Here is a 21051-nt window from a genome sequence, read left to right as displayed (position 1 = left end):
TCAAGTGGGGAGGGTGAGTGGTGATAGGGAATGATATAACTGGGGTGAGGAGAGGCATGGTAAACAATGGCAGACTGAAAGGAAATGTTGTATTTCAGGTACCAGAGTTAAAGACAAAACCTCAAGCTGAAGGTGAACTTAGATTGGTAAAGGGGAGGAGCCAAGATAATTTAAGAGTGATGTCCTGCTGAGAACTATTGAGGAATTAGGTTCCAAATTAAAAGGCAGAACCGTAAATCTCAAGATTGTTACCTGAGCCCCATGCAAATAGGCTTTAGGTCTAGTATGTTTGAAAAACATAGTTCAAAAAATGGTAATGAGAAAAAAATGGTTGCAATTCATGGGTCACTGACACCAGTAACTATGCTGTTCCATTTAAGCTGAACTGGGGCCAGTGTCCTGGCAAATCATCTAACTAGAGCAATAGATACAGCTTTAAGTTAAAAATGGTAGGTGCTAAGGGGAGTGGGGAAGTCTTTGGTGAAGGGGAATTTAGAACATACAAATTTTTGAAATGGAAGCAGTAGACCATTTGGCCCCTCAAACCATCTCTGCCATTCATAAGACCATCAGGAGGTGTAGAAGTCCACACTTCGCGTGTAACCATTCTTCAGGACTGGGTCACATTCAAAACATCGACTTCTCCACCTCCTGATGCTGCCTGGCTTTCTGTGTTCTTCCAGCCTCCTGCCTGTCTACTTTGGATTCCAGCATCTGCAGTTTTTTTTATCTCTATTCATAAGACCATGGTTGAACTGTTTGTGTTTTGAATTCCACATTTCTATCCACCCCAATAATCCTGCTTTTAAAGAATCTACTTACTCCTGCCTTAAAAAATATTCACTGACCCCGCAAGAGGGCAAGAGTTCCAAAGTCTCACAACCCTCAGAGAAAAGAGTTCTTCTCTCCATCCTGAAAGCACTACTCCATTGTGCCCCTAGTTCTGGACTAACCATGAAAAGATACATTCCTTCCACATCCACCTCATTAAGCCCATTCAGGATCTAAAGGGAAGAGGCAAAGTAGTGGAACAGTGTTGTGGTTTGGGAAAAGACATACAGATTGAGATAGGGAGTCAGAGAATTTTATCATAATACTTTGCAGAAGCTTTCACAACAGTTTATGGATGTTGTGTAACCAATTAAAAGTAAGGTAATTTTGATTCGATGTTGTGGTGTATAGAGGTATATTTAATAAATAACTTTATAATGTCAGTGACATATTCTAGTTCCAAAATTGTTATCTTACAAGTCAGTTACAAGAGTATGAAGGTAGAACTGGTTAATGTTAATTGGGTCTGTAGTCTATAACTTATAGTAGTAATAAAACGATGAGAAAAACCAATTGATTAAATGAGAGGGGTGCTGCAAGGGTAAGTGCTGAGATCTAGGAAGCCTGAGGAATGGGAAAATTGGAGAATGCAGCATAACACCACTGAAGTGGATAAAATGAAAAAAAATATATAAAATGAGAGTAAAATAACTGAGAATATAACACGAAAAGTAGTAAGAGCTTTTACAAACAGAAAAAGGAGAGTAGCAAAAGTAAACATTGGTCCTTCAGAAGCTGAGAACGAAGAACTGATGATGGAGTGTGAGGCAGAGATGTGTCTATTCACAATAGAAGACACAAGTTATATACCAGAAAGAACATAGAACATAGAAGAATACAGCACAGTACAGGCCCTTCGGCCCTCGATGTTGCGCCGATCCAAGCCCACCCAACCTACACTAGCCCACTATCCTACATATGCCTATCCAATGCCCGCTTAAATGCCCATAATGAGGGAGAGTCCACCACTGCTACTGGCAGGGCATTCCACGAACTCACGACTCGCTGAGTAAAGAACCTACCCCTAACATCTGTCCTATACCTACCCCCCCTTAATTTAAAGCTATGCCCCCTTGTAATACCTGACTCCATACGTGGAAAAAGATTCTCACTGTCGACCCTATCTAAACCTCTAATCATCTTGTACACCTCTATCAAGTCACCCCTAAATCTTCTTTTCTCCAATGAAAACAACCCCAAGTGCCTCAGCCTTTCCTCATACGATCTTTCTATCATACCAGGCAACATCCTGGTAAACCTCCTCTGCACCCGTTCCAGTGCCTCCACATCCTTCCTATAGTATGGCAACCAAAACTGCACACAATACTCCAGATGCGGCCGCACCAGAGTCTTATACAACTGCAACATGACCTCAGTACTCCGGAACTCAATTCCTCTACCAATAAAAGCCAGTACGCCATATGCCTTCTTCACCGCACTATTTACCTGGGTGGCAACTTTCAAAGATCTGTGTACATGGACACCAAGATCCCTCTGCTCATCCACACTACCAAGTATCCGACCATTAGCCCAGTACCCCATCTTTTTATTACTCTTACCAAAGTGAATCACCTCACTTAGCTACATTGAACTCCATTTGCCACCTTTCTGCCCAGTTCTGCAGCTTATCTATATCCCACTGTAACCTGCCACATCCTTCCTCACTGTCTACAACTCCTCCGACTTTCGTATCATCCGCAAACTTGCTCACCCAACCTTCTAACCCCTCCTCCTGGTCATTTATAAAAATGACAAACAGCAATGGTCCCAAAACAGATCCTTGCGGAACACCGCTAGTGACGGCACTCCAAGATGAACCTTTGCCATCAACTACTACCCTCTGTCTTCTTCCAGCCAGCCAACTCCTAATCCAAACCTCCAACTCACCCTCAATGCCATACCTCTGTATTTTTTGCAGTAGTCTATCATGAGGAACCTTATCAAACGCCTTACTAAAATCCATATACACCACATCTACCGCTTTCCCCTCGTCCACCTCCTTAGTCACCTTCTCAAAGAATTCAATAAGGTTTGTGAGGCACGACCTACCCTTCACAAAACCATGCTGACTATCCTTGATCACATTATTCCTATCCAGATGTTCATAAATCCTATCCCTTACAATTCTCTCTAAGATTTTGCCCACAACAGAAGTGAGACTCACCGGCCTATAGTTACTAGGGTTATCCCTACTCCCCTTCTTGAACAAGGGAACCACATTTGCTAGCCTCCAATCTTCTGGGACTACTCCTGTAGACAAAGAGGACATAAAAATCAAGGCCAATGGCTCTGCAATCTCCTCACTTGCTTCCCAGAGAATCCTAGGATAAATGCCATCAGGCCCATGGGACTTATCTATTTTCACCCTTTCCAGAATTTCCAACACCTCTTCTCTACATAACTCAAAGCCATTCATTCTACTTAATTGTGACTCAATATTCACATCGGCAACAATGTCCTGTTCCTGAGTGAATACTGACGAAAAGTATTCATTCAATGTCTCCCCAATCTCTTCAGCCTCCACACGCAACTTCCCACTACTATCCTTGACTGGACCTATTCCTACCCTAGTCATTCTTTTATTCCTGACATACCTATAGAAAGCCTTAGGGTTTTCCCTAATCCTACCAACTAAGGACCTTTCATGTCCCCTCCTTGCTGCTCTTAGCTCTCTCTTCAGGTCCTTCCTGGCTACCTTACAACTCTCAATCGCCCCAATTGAACCTTCACGCCTCATCTTTACATAGGCCGCCCTCTTCCATTTAACAAGGGATTCCAATTCCTTATTAAACCACGGCTCCCTCACACAACCCTTTCCTCCCTGCCTGACGGGTACATATTTATCAAGGACACTCAATATTTGCTCCTTGAACAAGCTCCACATATCAATTACACCCTTGCCTTGAAGCTTACTTTTCCAAGCCACACATCCTAAGTCATGCCTCACCGCATCATAATTTCCCTGCCCCCAGCTATAACTCTTGCCCTGTAGTGCACACTTATCCCTCTCCATCACGAGAGTAAAAGTCACCGAATTGTGGTCACTGTCCCCAAAGTGCTCACCTACCTCTAATTCTAACACCTGGCCTGGTTCATTACCCAGAACCAAATCCAGTATGGCCTCACCTCTTGTTGGCCTATCTACATATTGTGTCAGGAAACCCTCCTGCACACATTGGACAAACACTGACCCATCTCACGAACTTGAGCTTTTGCTTTCCCAATCAATATCAGGAAAGTTAAAGTCCCCCATAACAACCACCCTATTACTTTCACTCTTCTCTTGAATCATCCTCGCAATCCTTTCTTCTACGTTTCTAGGACTATTAGGAGGCCTGTAAAAAACTCCAAACAGGGTGAGCTCACCTTTCCTATTCCTAACCTCAGCCCAAACTACCTCAGATGGCGAGTCTTCATCCATCGTCCTATCCACAGCTGTAATACAAGCAATGTCACACCTCCCCCTCTTTTACCCCCACCTCTGACCCTACTAAAACATTTAAACCCTGGAACCTGCAACAGCCAATCCTGTCCCTGTTCTACCCATGTCTCCGTAATAGCCACAACATCGAAGTCCCAGGTACCAACCCACGCTGCAAGTTTGGAACTAGAATATGTCACTGACATTATAAAGTTATTTATTAAATATACCTCTATACACCACAACATCGAATCAAAATTACCTTACTTTTAATAGGATATCCAATTGATTTAAATGAGTGAGGAAATTAAGGTAATTTCTTTTTGTAAATAATATTATTAGAGAAACTTAAGAGACTAAAAATCAGCAAATTCCTAGAGTCTTATGATCTCCAGCCCAGCACTCTAAAAGACTATGCTCTGTATGATTGCATGGATGCATTATTTATAATTTTATGAAATTATATAGATTCTAAAATGGTTCCATACATTCAAAGTTGATAAATGTAACACCACTAGTCAAGAAAGAGAGAAAAGCGAAGTACAAACCAGCCAGCCTGGCATCAGTCATTGGGAAAATACTGCATTCCATTATTAAGAAAACCTTAACAATACATTCAGCAAATTATAGCATGTTAGGGTCAATATGCATTTATGAAAGGAAAATATGTTTAATGAATGTTATTTTGAAAGTGAAACTAGTAGCATAGATAAAGGTATTCAGTAAATAGATTTCCAAAAGGTATTGGATAAGTGCCACACAAAAGGGATATTATGCAAGATAAGAGCTGATGGAGTTAGGGGTGACATATTAGCATGGACAGAGGATTGTGTAATGGGCAGAAAGCAGACAGAAGGACTTGCATATTGGCAGCTGTAGTGAGGGGAAGGCTTCCGGTGGATTGGAAGTCTGGAAAGATTAAATGATAAGTGTTGATGATGTAAAGGGATTGCTTCTGATTAGATTCCTTACAGTATGGAAACAGGCCCTTCAGTCTAATAAGTCCACACAAACCCTACAAAGAGTAACCCACCCAGACCCATTTCCTTACCCTGTATTTACCCCTGATTAATGCACCTAACACTACGGGCAATTTAGCATGGCCAATTCACCTGACCTGCACATCTTTGGATCGTGGGAGGAAACCGGAGCACCCGGAGGAAACCCACGCAGACACAGGGAGAACGTGCAAACTCCACACGCAGAGTCACTCGAGGCGGGAATCGAACCCGGGTCCCTGGCACTGTGAGGCAGCAGTGCTAACCACTGAGCCACTGTGCCGCCTCAGAACAGTAAAGGGAAAAAATGGGACAACACTATGACAGGCTAAACAGAGACATGCACAGGAATTCCTGGAGGTCTGGCATTCAAGGAACTACATCAATAAATACAGTGATTTGGACCCCATTTACCAACCTGTGAGAAAAAGAACTGCAATGATATCACCCACCTTAACAGACCAAGACACATAAACAGAAAGTGGGAGAGAACACTAGCATTTCAATGGAGGCTCACTGATGATGTTACCTAGCATGGTGACGAAATGTCTGAGAACAAACCTACCAGTTCAGCGAGCAAACTTACAACCTGAATAAGGCACTGGGTTTATCCTTGATAATAGATCTCAGCTTCCTAACTACGAGCTCAGTGACACAGCTGTCTCTCTTTATATCTGCTCAAAGACTATACATCAATACCCGTCCCTGATTACTCTTAAAACCAAGTAGAAAATTAACACATTAACACCATTGCTAGCTCAAACACCTAAAATGCAACCCCCAGGGGGTGCTTGACCCTCAGTTCAGGAAACAGCAGAACCGCAATCCAGGCCAAATTGCCTTCCAATCTGTTACCAGCTCCTCTTACAGCAGTTTTCCCGTCGAATCCAGTCAGTGCTCAGGATCCCCCGTGAACGACATGCCTCTCCATACGCTGCCAAAGAGCTGCAGATTTGCGATCTTTCATCCCAGTAACAAGTATCCAAGCCACAGGATGAGTAAAATGGCATTGGATTGATGAAGCCAAAACACGGTTGGAAGAACCCCTTCATTTCAGTGAGTTTCAGGCAACTTCCTTCATTCTGTAACTGGATAATGTCCTGATTATCACAAGTTAGTGATAATGCAGTGTATTGATCTTCATCACAGCTGTAGGATACACAGAGCTGGTCAATATTCTCAGAAAAGAAAGAAGAAATCAGATTTTCTTCCTAAAGTCTTAACAATAATACAGGTGAGAAGTTTGTGAGGGAGTCGAAATAGCAGGAGTAAGAACTGCAACAGAGTCCTGAAGGAGATTTTGTAAAAAAGCCAAGTTTGCAGATGACCCAAAGCTGCTTTGAAGGTGAGCTGTGAGGATGATGCAGAAATGCTTCAATGTGATTTAGACAAGTCGAGTGAGTGGGCAGATTCACGGCAGATGGAAGATAACATGGATAAATGTGAGATTATCCACTTTGGAAGCAAAAACAGAAGGCAGATAACTATCCAAATGGCTATACATTGAGAGAGAGGAATATGCGTCAATACTTGGGTATCGCAGGTACACCAAGGAGTCAAAAGGGCAAAGGCAAACGGTACATTGACCTTTAAGTACAGGAGCAGGGATTTCTTGCTGCAATTGTACAGGGCCTTGTTGATACCTCTCGGAATATTGTGCACAGTTTTGGTCTCCTTATTGGAGGAAGGATATTTCTGGTATAGAGGGAGGGCAGCAAAGGTTTACCAAATTGATTCCTGGGATGACAGGACTGACGTATGAGGAAAAGTTGAATCGGTTAGGATTATTTTTACTGGAGTTTATAAGAATGAGGAGGGATCTCATAGAAATCTAAAACATTTTAACAGGACTGGATCAGTTAGTTGTAGGAAGAATGTTCCCAATGATGTAGCAGTCCAGAACCACTGTCACAGTCTAAGAGTAGACTATTTAGGGATGAGATGAGAAATTTGTTTTCACCAATAGAGTGGGGAGCCTGTGGAATTTGTTACCACAGAAAATAATTGAACGATTTCAAGGAGTTGGATATAACACTTGGGGCTAAAGGGTTCAAAGGATAAGGGGAAAACTAAGTTAGATTGATTGATTGAGTGATTGAATATACCTTCTATAATGTACGTAACTGGTGAATTTGGTGAGTTCTTCTCAAGAACAAACAGTTGAAGAGAGGGTGTAAGAGACAGTTTAGAGCTATAGGTGGGTGAAAAGATAGTGATTGGTTGCTAAGTATAAGTTATTTTCTATAAACTAGAACAATAGTTTAAACTGAGCACTCTATTAAATTCATAACATAACTTGTCGAACTACTTAATATTGCATAACAAGAGTTTTTGAATGACATTGCAAAATGTGAAACCCTAATTTGTTATATTAGTTGAGTACAATAGAAATTACTTGTCATGCGATGGTTACACCTGTAACATATGGGAGCTGCTGAGTAGTCATATCTCAGTCAGTGATTGCAGCTGAAGGAGCTTCAGATCTAACACAGCAATGAATCAGAATGCGGCGGTACTTGGAAACATTTTTTCAGGACCAGTGACACCCCTTAGGTTAAGTACTTCACATTGCATAATATTTATTTTTCAAAATGTATTCATTTTGTGGGATGTGGGCATTGCTGGCTGGCCAGCATTTATTGCCCATCCCTAGTTGCCCTTGAGAAGGTGGGGGGGTGAGCTACTTTCTTGAACCACTGCAGTCCATCTGCTGTGGGTGGACCCACAATGCCATTTGGGAGGGAATATTTAAAGAAAATGAAGTGTTATTGACGTATTTTGTCTTGCACTTATAACAATTGCGAGGATGCTGACACATTGAAGCGTTCAACCTTCTTTTGAATTACTGGAAACTCAAAACTGATACTTTCTCCTTAACCAATCAAAGTCAACTTGCAAACCAATCAACACCCTTTTCTTGCAATTGTTTGAAATTTAACATTCTTGTTTTTGTCCAGATGCAAGACAAAAAAAATTCAGCCACATTTTTGTTTTAGCAATACTTTGCAATTGCTCCATGGTCAGGAACATGAAGATGTGACTGTGAGTAAGGCAGATATGGGGTCCCAGAAGGAGGGTCCCACTGGAGGGAACCAATCTCTTATATTTGTGTGGGTGAAGGCAGGGACCACAAGATTTACCTTGAACAAAACCATGTTGATTCTGCCTGATTTATACTTTAATTTTCTAAATGCTCCACATCTACCTCCTTAATAATGGATTCTATCAATCTGAGACAGATGTTAGGATAACTGGCTTACACTTTCCTGGTTTTTGTCTGCCTCGTTTATTGGAATAGTGATGCTAGATTTGCAAATTTCCAATTCTCTGGGGCGCTTCAAGAATCTAGAGAAAGATCATAAACAATAAACTACTATCTCTGGACCCACTTACTTAGGACCCCAGGATGTAAGCCATCATATCCAAGCGACTTGTTAGTCTTTAGCTGTAAATGTTTCCCTACAAACTTTTCCTCAATGACTGAAGTTGTTGATATCTTCCCTCTTTGGTACCTCATGATTTTCAAGTATTCTTGTTTTTTGTTTGTCTTCTACTGTTTGTACAGATACAAAATACTCGTTCAACATTTCTGCCATTTCTTGTTTCCTACATTAATTATCCAGTCTTGCCTTCTAAGGGACCAATATCTGTTTTAGTCACTTTTTTTCCTATGAAACTACTTGTCAAAAAGTATATTTTTATATTTTAGCTAGTTTTCTCTTAAACTATAAAGCTCCCCCTCCTTTTCTGTGGACATTATTTGTTGGTTTCCAAAATTTGTCAATCTTCTGACCTACTACTAATATTTGCAAGATTGCATGCTCTTTCTTTCATTTTGTTGCATCCCAATTTTCTTAGTTAGCCATAAATGGCATGTAATTCTAATACAATCTTTCTTTCTCAACTGAATATACTTCTGTTGAGATTTAAGAAAAATCTCCTTGAAACCCTACCATTGCTTCTCCCCTCTCCTATCTTTTAACCTATTTGCTATTTCACTAATCTTATCACCCTCAAATTCAATATGCTATGATCCATTCTGAAGAAGTCAGATTGGATTCAAAACATTAACTGTTTTTCTTTCCATAAGATGCTGTCAGATGCTGAGTTTCTCCAATGTTTAAGATCACTGTTGCCTTGATGCTCCTTTACTAAGAGATTACTGTATTTCTGTCTCATTGCACATTACCAGGTCTAAAATAGTCAGATCCCCTGTTCACATTAGAACCTACTATTCTAAGAAATTGTCCTGATTACATGACATGAATGAATCTACCAGGCTATCTTTTCCAATATGATCTGTTCAATCTATAGATTAAAATCACCCACAGGGATTGCTGCAATTTTGTCACAATACCCTCTCCTCATTATTTCTTTCTGTCTTGTCCTGTCTAGTAACTGCTATTGGGGCACCCAAACTACGCCTACAAATGAATTTTTACTTCTTCTGTTTTTTTGTCTCCACCCATACAGATTCTACATCCAGATCTTTTGAAATAACGTAATTTCTCATGACTGTATTAATGTCATCCTTAATTAACATTTAATTATCCTATCCCACTATTCTTCCTCGCATCCTGTTCTTCCAAAATGTCAAATACTCCAAAGTATTTAGGTCCCAGACTTGGTCACTTTGCAATGTAACACTGAAGCACAAAGAGAAGGGAGAATTTAATCTTAGAATCTTGGCATCAAACAACACAGAAGAGGCCTTTCAGCCCATCATGTCTGAACTGACCGAGCAACACTAATCCCATTTTCTAGCATTTAGTCAATAGCCTTGGAAGTTATGACCTCATCCACATTCCTTTTTAAAGACTGGGAGGTTTCCTGCCTCTACTACCTCAACAGGCAATGCATTCCATATTCTCACCACCATGAGTGAAAAAGCTTTTCCTCCAATCCCCTCTAAACTACCTGCCATTCACTTTAAGATTATGTCCCCTTGTTATTGACCTATCAACTAAGCTACTATCTGTCCACCCTGTTCCATGCCCCTTAATCATATGCATCCAATCAAATCCCCTCTCAGCCTTCTATATGTTAAAGAAGACAACACGAGCCTATCCTGCCTCTCTTCATCGCTGAATGCTCCATCCCAGACAACATCCTGGTGAATCTTCTTTGCATCTATTCCAGAGAAATCAGATTCTTCCAATAGTGTGGAGACCAGAACAGCACCCAGTACTCCAGCTGTAAGCTTTGTTTCGCTCTAACATAACTCCCAAGCTCTTATAGTCAATGTCACAAATGATAACGGCAAATGTCCTATATGCCTTCTTAACTAGCCTATTACTCCTGTCCTAGGAGGAAGTGAGGAGTGCAGATACCGGAGATCAGAGTGGAGAGTGTGGTGCTGGAAAAGCACAGCAGGTCAGGCAGCATCTGAGGAGCAGGAGAATCAACGTTTCAGGCATAAGCCCTTCATCAGGAATGAGACTTGTAGGGCTTGGGGGGGGGGGGGGGGTGAGGTGCTGAGAGATAAATGGGGGGTTGGGGGTGGTGGGGCTGGAGGAAGGTAGCTAAGAGTGTGATACATGGATGAAGTTGGGGGAGAAGGTGATAGGTCAGAGAGGATGGTGGGGCAGATAGATTAGATTCCCTACAGTATGGATACAAGCCATTTGGCCCAACAAGTCCACACCGACCCTACGAAGAGTAACCCACCCAGACCCTGACTAATGCACCTAACACTATGGGCAATTTAGCATGGCCAATTCACCTAATCTGTACATCTTTGGATTGTGGGAGGAAACTGGAGCACCCAGAGGAAACCCACGCAGACACAGGGAGAATGTGCAAACTCCACACAGTCATCCGAGGCTGGAATCGAACCCGGGTCCCTGCTGCTGTGAGGCAGCAGTGCTAACCACTGAGCCACCGTGCTGCCTCAGATGGGATAGATGGGAAAGATGATGGACAGGTCATGAGAGCGGTGCTGAGTTGAAGGTTTGGAACTGGGGTAAGATGTGGGGAGGGGAAATGAGGAAACTGGTGAAATCCACATTGATCCCATGTGGTTGGAGGGTCTCAAGGCGGGAGATGAGGTGTTAGGGTTTGGTGATGGAGGAGGCTCAGGACCTGCATGTCCTTGGCATAGTGGGAGGAGGAGTTGAAGTGTTCTGTCACGGGGCGGTGGGGTTAGTGGGTGTGGATGTCCCAGAGATGTGCTCTGAAACGATCCGCAAGATTGCATCTTGTCTCCCCGATGTAGAGGAGACCACACCGGGTGTAACAGATACGTAGATGACTTATGTGGAGCTACTGATAAATTTCTGTCAGTTGTGGAAGGATCCTTTGGGGCCTTGGACGGAGGTGAGGAGAGTGTTGTGGGCGCAGGTTTTGCACTTCCTGCAGTGGCAGGGAAAGGTGCTGGGAGTGGGGTGAGGGCTGGTGGGGGATGTGAATTTGGTAAAAACAATGACTGCAGATGCTGGAAACCAGATTCTGGATTAGTGGTGCTGGAAGAGCACAGCAGTTCAGGCAGCATCCAAGGAGCAGCGAAATCGACGTTTTGGGCAAAAGCCCTTCATCAGGAATAAAGGCAGTGAGCCTGAAGCATGGAGAGATAAGCTAGAGGAGGGAGATGTGAATTTGACAAGGGAGTCGCAGAGGGAATGGTCTCTCAGAAATGCTGATAGGGATGGGGAGGGAAATGTATCCCTAGTGGTGGGGTCTGTGTGTAGGTGGCGGAGGATGATGCAATGTGTACAGAGGTTGGTGGGGTGGAAGGTGAGGACCAGGGCTTCTGTCCTTGTTGCGTTGGGAGGGGTGGGGTTCCAGGGCAGTAGTGCAGGAGGTGGAGGAGATGCACTGGAGGGCATTGTCAACCATGTGGGTGGGGAAATTGTGGTCTTTCAAGAAAGAGGCCATCTGGGATATTCTATGATGAAACTGGTCCTCCTGGGAGCAAATGCAGCGGAGGCAGAGGAATTGGGAATAAGGGATGGCGTTTTTACAGGAGGCAGGGTGGGAGGAGGTGTAGTCCAGGTAGATGTGAGAGTCCGTGGGTTTGTAGAAGATGTTGTGTTGAGTCATGCACTATTGACGGAGAGGTCGTGGGAGGGGAGGGAGGTGTCCGAGATGATCCAGATGAATTTGAAATCGGGGTGAAAGGTGTTGGTGAATTTGATGAACTGTTCAACCTTCTCGTGGGAGCATGAGGTAGCACGATTATAGTCTATGATGTAGCAGAGGAAAAGGTGGGGGATGGTGCCAGTGTAGCTGTGGAAGATGGCCTGTTCCACATACCCGACAGAGGCAGGCAAATCTGGGGTCCATGAGGGTGCCCGTGGCTACCCCTTGGTTTGGAGGATATGGGAGGATTGGAAGGAGAAGTTGCAGATGAAGGTGTTGGTGGAAGGGTACTGGTTGGGACGGTGTGAGAGGAAGAAACGGAGGGCTTCGAGGCTTTTGTCATTGTGGACAGATGTATACTAGGACTGGATGTCCATCGTGAAGATAAGGCATAGGGGGCCAGGGAAACCAAAGTCTTGGAGGAGGTAAAGGGCATAGGTGGTGTCATGAATGTAGGTGGGGAGTTCCTGGACTAAGGGGGACAGCACGGTGTTGAGGTAGGAAGAGATGAGTTCAATGGAACAGGCGCAGGCTGTGACAATGGGTTGACCGCGGCAGTCAGGTTTGTGAATCTTGGGTAGGAGGTAGAATTGGGCAGTGTGGGGTTCACGGATAATGAGGTTAGAGGCTGTAATGGGAGATCCCCAGAGGTGATGAGGTTGTGGATGGTCTGGGAGATGATGGATTGGTGATCGGTGGGGTTATTGTGGTGGAGGGGACAGTAGGAGGAGGTGTCTTTGAGTTGGCACCTGGCTTCAGCGGTGTAGAGGTCAGTGTGCCAAACTACCACAGCGCCCCCCCCCCCCCCCCCCCACTTATTCACTGGTTTGATGGTGATGTACTTAATTCAATAGCTGAAAATGTGTTGCTGGAAAAGCGCAGCAGGTCAGGCAGCATCCAGGGAACAGGAGAATCGACGTTTCGGGCATAAGCCCTTCTTCAGGAATGAGGAAAGTTTGTCCAGCAGGTTAAGATAAAAGGTAGGGAGGAGGGACTTGGGGGAGGGGCGTTGGAAATGTGATAGGTGGAAAGAGGTCAAGGTGAGGGTGATAGGTCAGACTGGGGTGGGGGCGGAGAGGTCAGGAAGAAGATTGCAGGTTAGGAAGGCGGTGCTGAATTCGATGGATTTGACTGAGACAAGGTGGGGGGAGGGGAAATGAGGAAACTGGTGAAATCCGAGCTCATCTCTTGTGGTTGGAGGGTTCCTAGGCGGAAGATGAGGCGCTCTTCCTCCAGCCATCGTTTTGTTGTGGTCTGGCGATGGAGGAGTCCAAAGAACTGCATATCCTTGGTGGAGTGGGAGGGGGAGTTGAAGTGTTGAGCCACAGGGTGGTTGGATTGGTTGGTCCGGGTGTCCCAGAGGTGTTCTCTGCTACATCGATGACTGTATCGGCGCCGCCTCGTGCTCCCACTTCATCAACACCTTCCACCCTGACCTCAAATTCACCTGGACAGTCTCAGATTCCTCCCTCCCCTTCCTCGACCTTTCTATTTCTATCTCAGGCGACCGAATCAACACGGACATCTACTACAAACCGACCGACTCCCACAGCTACCTGGACTACACCTCCTCCCATCCTGCCCCCTGTAAAAACGCCATCCCATTCTCGCAATTCCTTCGACTCCACCGCATCTGCTCCCAGGAGGACCAGTTCCAAAAACGTACAACCCAGATGGCCTCCTTCTTCAAGGACCGCAATTTCCCCCCCGACGTGGTCGACGATGCCCTCCACCGCATCTCTTCCACTTCCCGCTCCTCCGCCCTTGAGCCCCGCCCCTCCAACCGCCACCAGGACAGAACCCCACTGGTCCTCACCTACCACCCCCACCAATCTCCATGTACAGCGCATCATCCGCCGTCATTTCCGCCACCTCCAAACGGACCCCACCACCAAGGATATATTTCCCTCCCTCCCCTATCAGCATTCCATAAAGACCACTCCCTCCGTGACTCCCTCGTCAGATCCACACCCCCCCACCAACCCAACCTCCACTCCCGGCACCTTCCCCTGCAACCGCAGGAGGTGCAAGACTTGCGCCCACACCTCCCCCGTCACCTCCCTCCAAGGCCCCAAAGGAAACTTCCGTATCCGCCACAGATTTACCTGCACCTCCACACACATCATCTATTGCATCCTCTGCACCCGATGTGGCCTCCTCTATATTGGGGAGACAAGCCGGCTACTTCGCGGAGCATTTCAGAGAACACCTCTGGGACACCCGGACCAACCAACCCAACCACCCTGTGGCTCAACACTTCAACTCCCCCTCCCAGTCCACCAAGGATATGCAGGTGTTTGGACCCCTCCATCGCCAGACCACAACAAAACGACGGCTGGAGGAAGAGCGCCTCATCTTCCACCTAGGAACCCTCCAACCACAAGGGATGAACTCGGATTTCACCAGTTTCCTCATTCCCCCTCCCCCCACCTTGTCTCAGTCAAATCCATCGAATTCAGCACTGCCTTCTTAACCTGCAATCTTCTTCCTGACCTCTCCGCCCCCACCCCAGTCTGACCTATCACCCTCACCTTGACCTCTTTCCACCTATCACATTTCTGACGCCCCTCCCCCAAGTCCCTCCTCCCTACCTTTTATCTTAGCCTGCTGGACAAACTTTCCTCATTCCTGAAGAAGGGCTCATGCCCGAAACGTCGATTCTCCTGTTCCCTGGATGCTGCCTGACCTGCTGCGCTTTTCCAGCAACACATTTTCAGCTCTGATCGCCAGCATCTGCAGACCTCACTTTCTCCTACTTAATTCAATACTCAGGTTTCCTCGATCATTCCAGAAGCTTCTCGTGGGCTCTGCAACTGCTCAGACCATTCGCTCCGCAATTCCCTTGTCAGATTCACGCATCCCCCACCAGCCCTCTCTCCACTCCTGGCACCTTCCCCTGCCACTGCAGCAAGTGCAAAACCTGCACCCACACCTCCCCCCTCACCTCCATCGAAGGCCCCAAAGGTTCCTTCCACATCCAACAGAAATTTACCTGTACTTCCACACACATCATCTACTGTATCTGTTGCACTCAACGTGGTCTCCTCTACTTTGGGGAGACAGGATGACATCTTGCGGATTGTTTCAGAGAACATCTCTGGGACACCCGCACCAATCAACCCCACTGCCCTGTGGCTGAACACTTCAACTCCCCCTCCCACTCCCCCAAGGACATGCAGGTCCTGGACCTCCTCCATCACCAAACCCTAACCACCCGGTGCCTGGAGGAACAACGCCTCATCTCCCGCCTTGAGACCCTCCAACCACATGGGATCAATGTGGATGTCACCAGTTTCCTCATTTCCCCTCCCCCAACCTTATCCCAGTCCCAAGCCTCTAACTCGGCACCGCCCTCTTGACTGATCCATCGTCTTTCCCATCTATCCACTCCACCCTTTTCTCTGACCTATCACCTTCTCCTCCACCTTCATCTACCTAACACATTCCCAGCTACCTTTCCCCCCCAGCCCCACCCCCTCTCATTTATCTCTGAGCACCCCCCCAGCTCACAAGCCTCATTTCTAATGAAGTGTTTTTGCCCGCAACGTCTATTCTCCTGTCCCTCGGATGCTGCCTGACCTGCTGTGCTTTTCCAGCACCACACTATTACTCCTGTTTCTCTACCTTTAGAGAGTGGATAAGGACCCCAAGATACTTCCGTTCCTCTGAGCTTCCTAGTGTTCTGACATGCATTGAGTAGTCCCAAGTCTTGTTACGGTCTTCCAAAGTGGATCACCTCACACTCTTCAGGGTTAAATGCAATCTACCACAGATGGATTGGTCACAAAGCAAATCAAAATCCTCCTCCTTCCTCACGGTCAACCACCCAGCCAGTTTTCGTGTAATCTGCAAACTTATTTTTCATCCCCGCCCCTAAATTCTCATTGATATTGTTTATATATATCACAAACAATAAGGGACCCAGCACTAATCCCTGTGGTACACTACTGCACACCAACCCCCAGTCACACAAACAGCCTTCCACCACTCTCTGTCTCCTATCACTAAGCCAAAAGCCACCAGAGATTACAAGAATGAGGGATGATATTAATGAAACATACAAAAGTCTTGGGCAGCTTGATGGACTAGATGCTGAGTTGCTGTTTCCCCAGGTGGTAGCTCTAACACAAAGAATACAATCTTAGAATAAGAGGGTGATCATTTATAACTTTACCTGTTCTGCATGCCATTGGTTTTCCAACTCTTTGCCAATTCCAAGACTGTTTGTGCTGGTTTTCCTCGAGAACTTAAATCATCATCATTGGGGTTTCCATTAAAGTTTCCACACAGACCACACACCTTGTTTTGTAGACGCTCCCCCATTCTGATTGACAGCAAATTAAACCAGTTGTATTGGATCTGAATACCTTGAACAGTATCAATGGTTAGAAATCCCTCAGCAGTTGAGATCTTTGTTAGTCCTGTGGCAACAGGAATCGTAACAGTGGTTCCATTCACCTGACAGAATAGGACAGTATTGGTTATAGTTTTGGGAAGAGGCGCATTTCTTCATCAGCAGAGACCTCTTTTTATGTAGGGCATTATGAATAGCTTGGTGAAGATTCTTTTGAGCAAGTATTTCAGCAAACGCACATAGGTAAACTTTTAGAAAGAGTCATTAGGGGAATGTCCACTTTTACAATGAAGAGACTACAGGAGTAGTTTGCCAACTTAGAGATTTATGGAAAGTTAGTCAAGAGAAATTGGAAGAGGCAGACAAAGATACAGAACAGATTGAGTGATAGAGAAAAGGATGCAGAAAGAGAATGTAGGTGGAAGAATAATTGATGAAATGAACAAAGGGAAGAGAGAATGGAGATGATCAAGAGAAATGATTGAGAGAATTAATGAAAGAGCATCAATGTAAGATAGAGGAGGAATTTAAGACACATTGAGAGAATAATTGCAGTAGAAATTTATGAATAACTTTGAGATGTTATATAAGAAAATTTAAAGTGGAAGAAAAAGAATGTGACACAGTAAAAGAGGAAATTAAAGAATGAGACTAAGTAGCAGAGAACATGAATTGTGGGGGAGAAATAATTGTGAAGAAAGAAATGTTGCAATAATGTAGTGCTTTTTGTATCTTCAGGATATCCCACAGCACTTTATTACTATCCAAATGTTTGATTCATTGTAGTGTGGGGAAAGTGTCAACCTGTTTGGCTACAGCTACTCTCACAAACAGCAACATGATAATCCGCTGATAATCTACTTAAGTGATTTTGGTTTAAATGATGAATATTCAGCAAGATACGAGAAGAATGTCACTGCTCTGATTTGAGTATTGCAGTGCAATCTTTTATATTCACCTGAAAGTACAAACAAGCCCTTAGCTTAATGCCTTCTCTGAAACACAGAACTTCCAGCAATGTGGCACTCACTCTGTACTTCACTAGCCTCTGGACTAAGCCACAATCAAATCCACAATCTTTTAATTCAGGGGTCAGAAGACAACCCATTGAGCTGTAGCTGAAAGCAACAAAGGAAAGCACAAGAGGCAATGAATGTGACAGATCAATTATTTATGTCTGAGAGAATAAAATGCATGCTTGCATAAAACATTCAAGTGAGTTGACATTCAAGGTGCAGAATGAAAATGAGAGAGGGTTAAGAAATAAATGTTACAAGGGGGAGAATGAATGTGAAAGATAGAGTAATGAGGTAGGAGAGAATAAATGTGAGAGAATAAATGGAGGAAAATAATGTAACAGATTGGGAATTAATGGGAGAGAATAAATGTATTCAGAAAAGAATGAATCTATGAGTAAAGCAAATGTAAGGATGAGAGAAAACTGGTGGGCTCTGAGCAAGAATGAATGTGCAGATAAAGGAGTGTAAAGGTTTACCTGCACAGTGTTGCCTGAGATGAGAATCTGTTCTTCATTGATATACAGGTAAACAGGGGAGATCACAGTCATGTTGGGTGAACTCCATTTGTCAAAGTTTACAATCAGTTGAAAGGAGATGTCTGGAAGTTTGTGACAGATTGTGGAGAGGACAAATGAGCAGGCAGCCGGAAATCGCAGGAACGCCCCATCGAAAGTCTGGAATATGCCTCCCCCAGCAGCGATGCAAGAGGCGTCTTTCTTACTGTAGCAGCCTCTGATTCCATTTTGGATTGAACATGATTCTTCACTCTTGCATTGGCGTGAATCACACTGGACCATATTGCGTCCCATGCAGCGACAGTGTTTGGAGCAGTTGGTGTTCCAGAAAAACTGCCCTGGCTGATAAAGACAAACATTTTCAGGAAAACCAAACCCAACAAACAACCCAACTCATAGAACAGCAGAGAACCTGTAATTGATTCAGTTTGATATCAAATGATAAGCTCATCACTGGTCCCAGTTATAAGGATTGTAAAAAAAAGTACACAGGGCTAAGCAATCCCATAACCACTGATCAGGTCTAAGCTCTGCACACCTGTCGCATTCAATTGCAAATAGTTGTGGACAATTAAACAACTCACTGGAGGAGGTGACTTTAAAAATATCCCCATCCTCAATGATAGGAGAGCTCAGTACATAAAGACATAGAGAACGGAAACAGACAGTTGAAGCATTCGCAACAATCTTTAGCCAGAAATACAGAGGGGGTAATCCAACTCAGCCTCCTCCAGTGGTCCCAGCATCACAGATACTAGACTTCAGCCAATTCAGTTCATTCCACGTGATATCAAGAAACAGTTGGAGTTATTGATACTGCAAATGCTAAATGTGCTGACAACATTCTAGCAATAGTTCTAAAGAACTGTGCTCCAGAACTTGCCACTCCCCTAGCCAAGCTGTTCCAATACAGTTATGATACTGGCATCTACCCAACAATGTTGAAAATTGCCCAGGTATGTCCTGTAAATAAAAAAGCCAGACAAATCCAACCTAGACAATTACCACCTCATCAGTCTATTCTCAATCATCAGTAAGGTGATGGAAGGTGTCAGTAACAGAGCTATCAAACAACACCTACTCAGCAATAACCTGCTCAGTGATGCCCCGTTTGGATTCCCCAGGGCCACTCAGCTCCTGATCTCATTACAGCCTTGGTTCAAACGTGGACAAAAGAGCTGGATTCCAGAGGGGAGGGTAGATTGACAACCCTTGATATCAAGGCTGCATTTGAACGAGTGTGGTATCAAGGAGCCGGGAAAAAATGGAATTAATGGGTATCAGGGGACAAACTCTCTATTGGTTGGATTATACTTGGCACAAAAATAGATGGTCATGGTTGTTGGAGGTCAATCATCTAAGCTGCAGGACATCTCTATTTAAGAACTTCAGGACAGTGTCCTATGTCCAATCACCTTAATGGCTTCATTAATGACCTTCCCTCATCATAAGGTATAAAGTGGGGATGTTCGCTGATGATTGCATGATGTTCAGCACCATATAGGACTGTTCAGTATCTGAGGAGTCAATGTTCAAATGCAGTAAGAACTGGACATTGTGCAGGCTTGGGCTGACAAGTAGCAAGTAACGTTCATAACACACAAGTGAGGGGTAATGACCATTCCAACAAGAGAGAATCTAACCTTTGCCCCTTGACATTCGGCACCATTACCATCACTGAATTGCTCACTATCAACATGCTGGGGATTAACGTTGACCAGAAACTCAACTGGACTGGCCACATCAATATAGTGGCTATGACAGCAGGTCAGAGGCTAGGAATCTGCAGAGTAATTCACTTCCCGACTCCCCAAAGCTTGCACAAGGCAGAGAGTAAGGGAACACTCCCCACTTGTCTGGATTGATGCAGGTTGAATAACACTCAGAAGCTTAACATTGTTCTGGACAAAGTAGCCACTTGATTGGCAACTCCTAAAATAGTTACATCCTCCACCACCAATGTACATTGACAACAGTATCAAGATATGTTTACAAGATGCACGGAAACAACTCACAGGCTACGATGGCAGTGAAGAACACATGCCCCATAACGTGCCTCTACAACAATGCAATACCTTGGCTTGGAAATAGATCACATTTCCTTCACTGCTGAAGAATCAAAAATTTGGAATTCTTTCCCTTATAGCACTGGGGATGTTCCTACACCCCAAGGACTGTAGCGATTCAAGAAGGAAGCTTCCACAAACTATCCAAACCCTCAAGAGTACTCAAACATCAGTGAAGGGTCACCCTGTCTCCATTTCAAAGTTAGGAGAAAGTGAGGACTGCAGATGCTGGAGAACAGAGTCGAAGAGCATGGTGCTGGAAAAGCACAGCCGGTCAGGCAGCATCCGAGGATGCTTCTAGCATAAGCCTTTCATCGGGATTGAAGCGGTAGCCCAAGGGGGCTGATGGCTGGGGGTGGTGGGGAAAAGGGGGAAGGTAGCTGGGAATGTGATAGGTAGATGAAGATGATAGGTTGGAGAGCAGAGTAGAGTGGATAGGTGGGAAGGAAGATGGACAGGTAGGACATTTAAAGGGGTGGTGCCGAGTTGGAAGATTCGATCTGGGATAAGATGGGGGAGGGTAAGTGAGGAAACTGGTGAAATCCACATTCAACCCTTGTGGTTTTAGGGTGGCAAGGTGGCGTTCTTCCTCCAGGCATCGGGTGATTATGGGTGGTGCAGATGACATGCAGATTGGTGGAGTAGCAGGAAGCATAGGGGACTATCAAAGAGTACTGGAGAATATAGATAGACTGGAGAGTTGGACGGAGAAGTGGCAGATGGAGTTCAATCCAGGCAAATGCGAGGTGATGCATTTTGGGAAGCCTAAT

The 21051-nt window shown here is 44.7% G+C and overlaps 1 protein-coding gene across 6 annotated transcripts in view; it reads right to left on the bottom strand.

Annotated features, from left to right (window-relative positions):
* The window catches only part of tecta (tectorin alpha), a 269171-nt gene that overhangs the window by 20540 nt on the left and 227580 nt on the right, over window positions 1–21051 (bottom strand). For all 6 annotated transcript variants that reach the window (XR_015751948.1, XM_087976270.1, XM_087976269.1 and 3 more), the window contains 3 exons: window positions 18177–18557; window positions 16502–16785; window positions 6119–6399 (listed from right to left, as the gene is read on the bottom strand). Coding sequence is in view for 5 of the 6 variants with exons in the window: in XM_087976270.1 (XP_087832396.1) it covers window positions 6119–6399; window positions 16502–16785; window positions 18177–18557 (946 nt within the window). In the remaining variant the exon portion in view is untranslated. The remainder of the gene's footprint in view (window positions 1–6118; window positions 6400–16501; window positions 16786–18176; window positions 18558–21051) is intronic.

The sequence above is a fragment of the Chiloscyllium plagiosum genome, unplaced genomic scaffold, assembly GCF_037043375.1.
Source record: "Chiloscyllium plagiosum isolate Xiang-an unplaced genomic scaffold, Cpla_swu_hap1 HiC_scaffold_29, whole genome shotgun sequence".
In the NCBI taxonomy this organism is placed as follows: Eukaryota; Metazoa; Chordata; class Chondrichthyes; order Orectolobiformes; family Hemiscylliidae; genus Chiloscyllium; species Chiloscyllium plagiosum.
The sequence above is the reverse complement of the archived record's forward strand: the minus strand, read 5'-3'. Positions and strand labels throughout refer to the sequence as shown.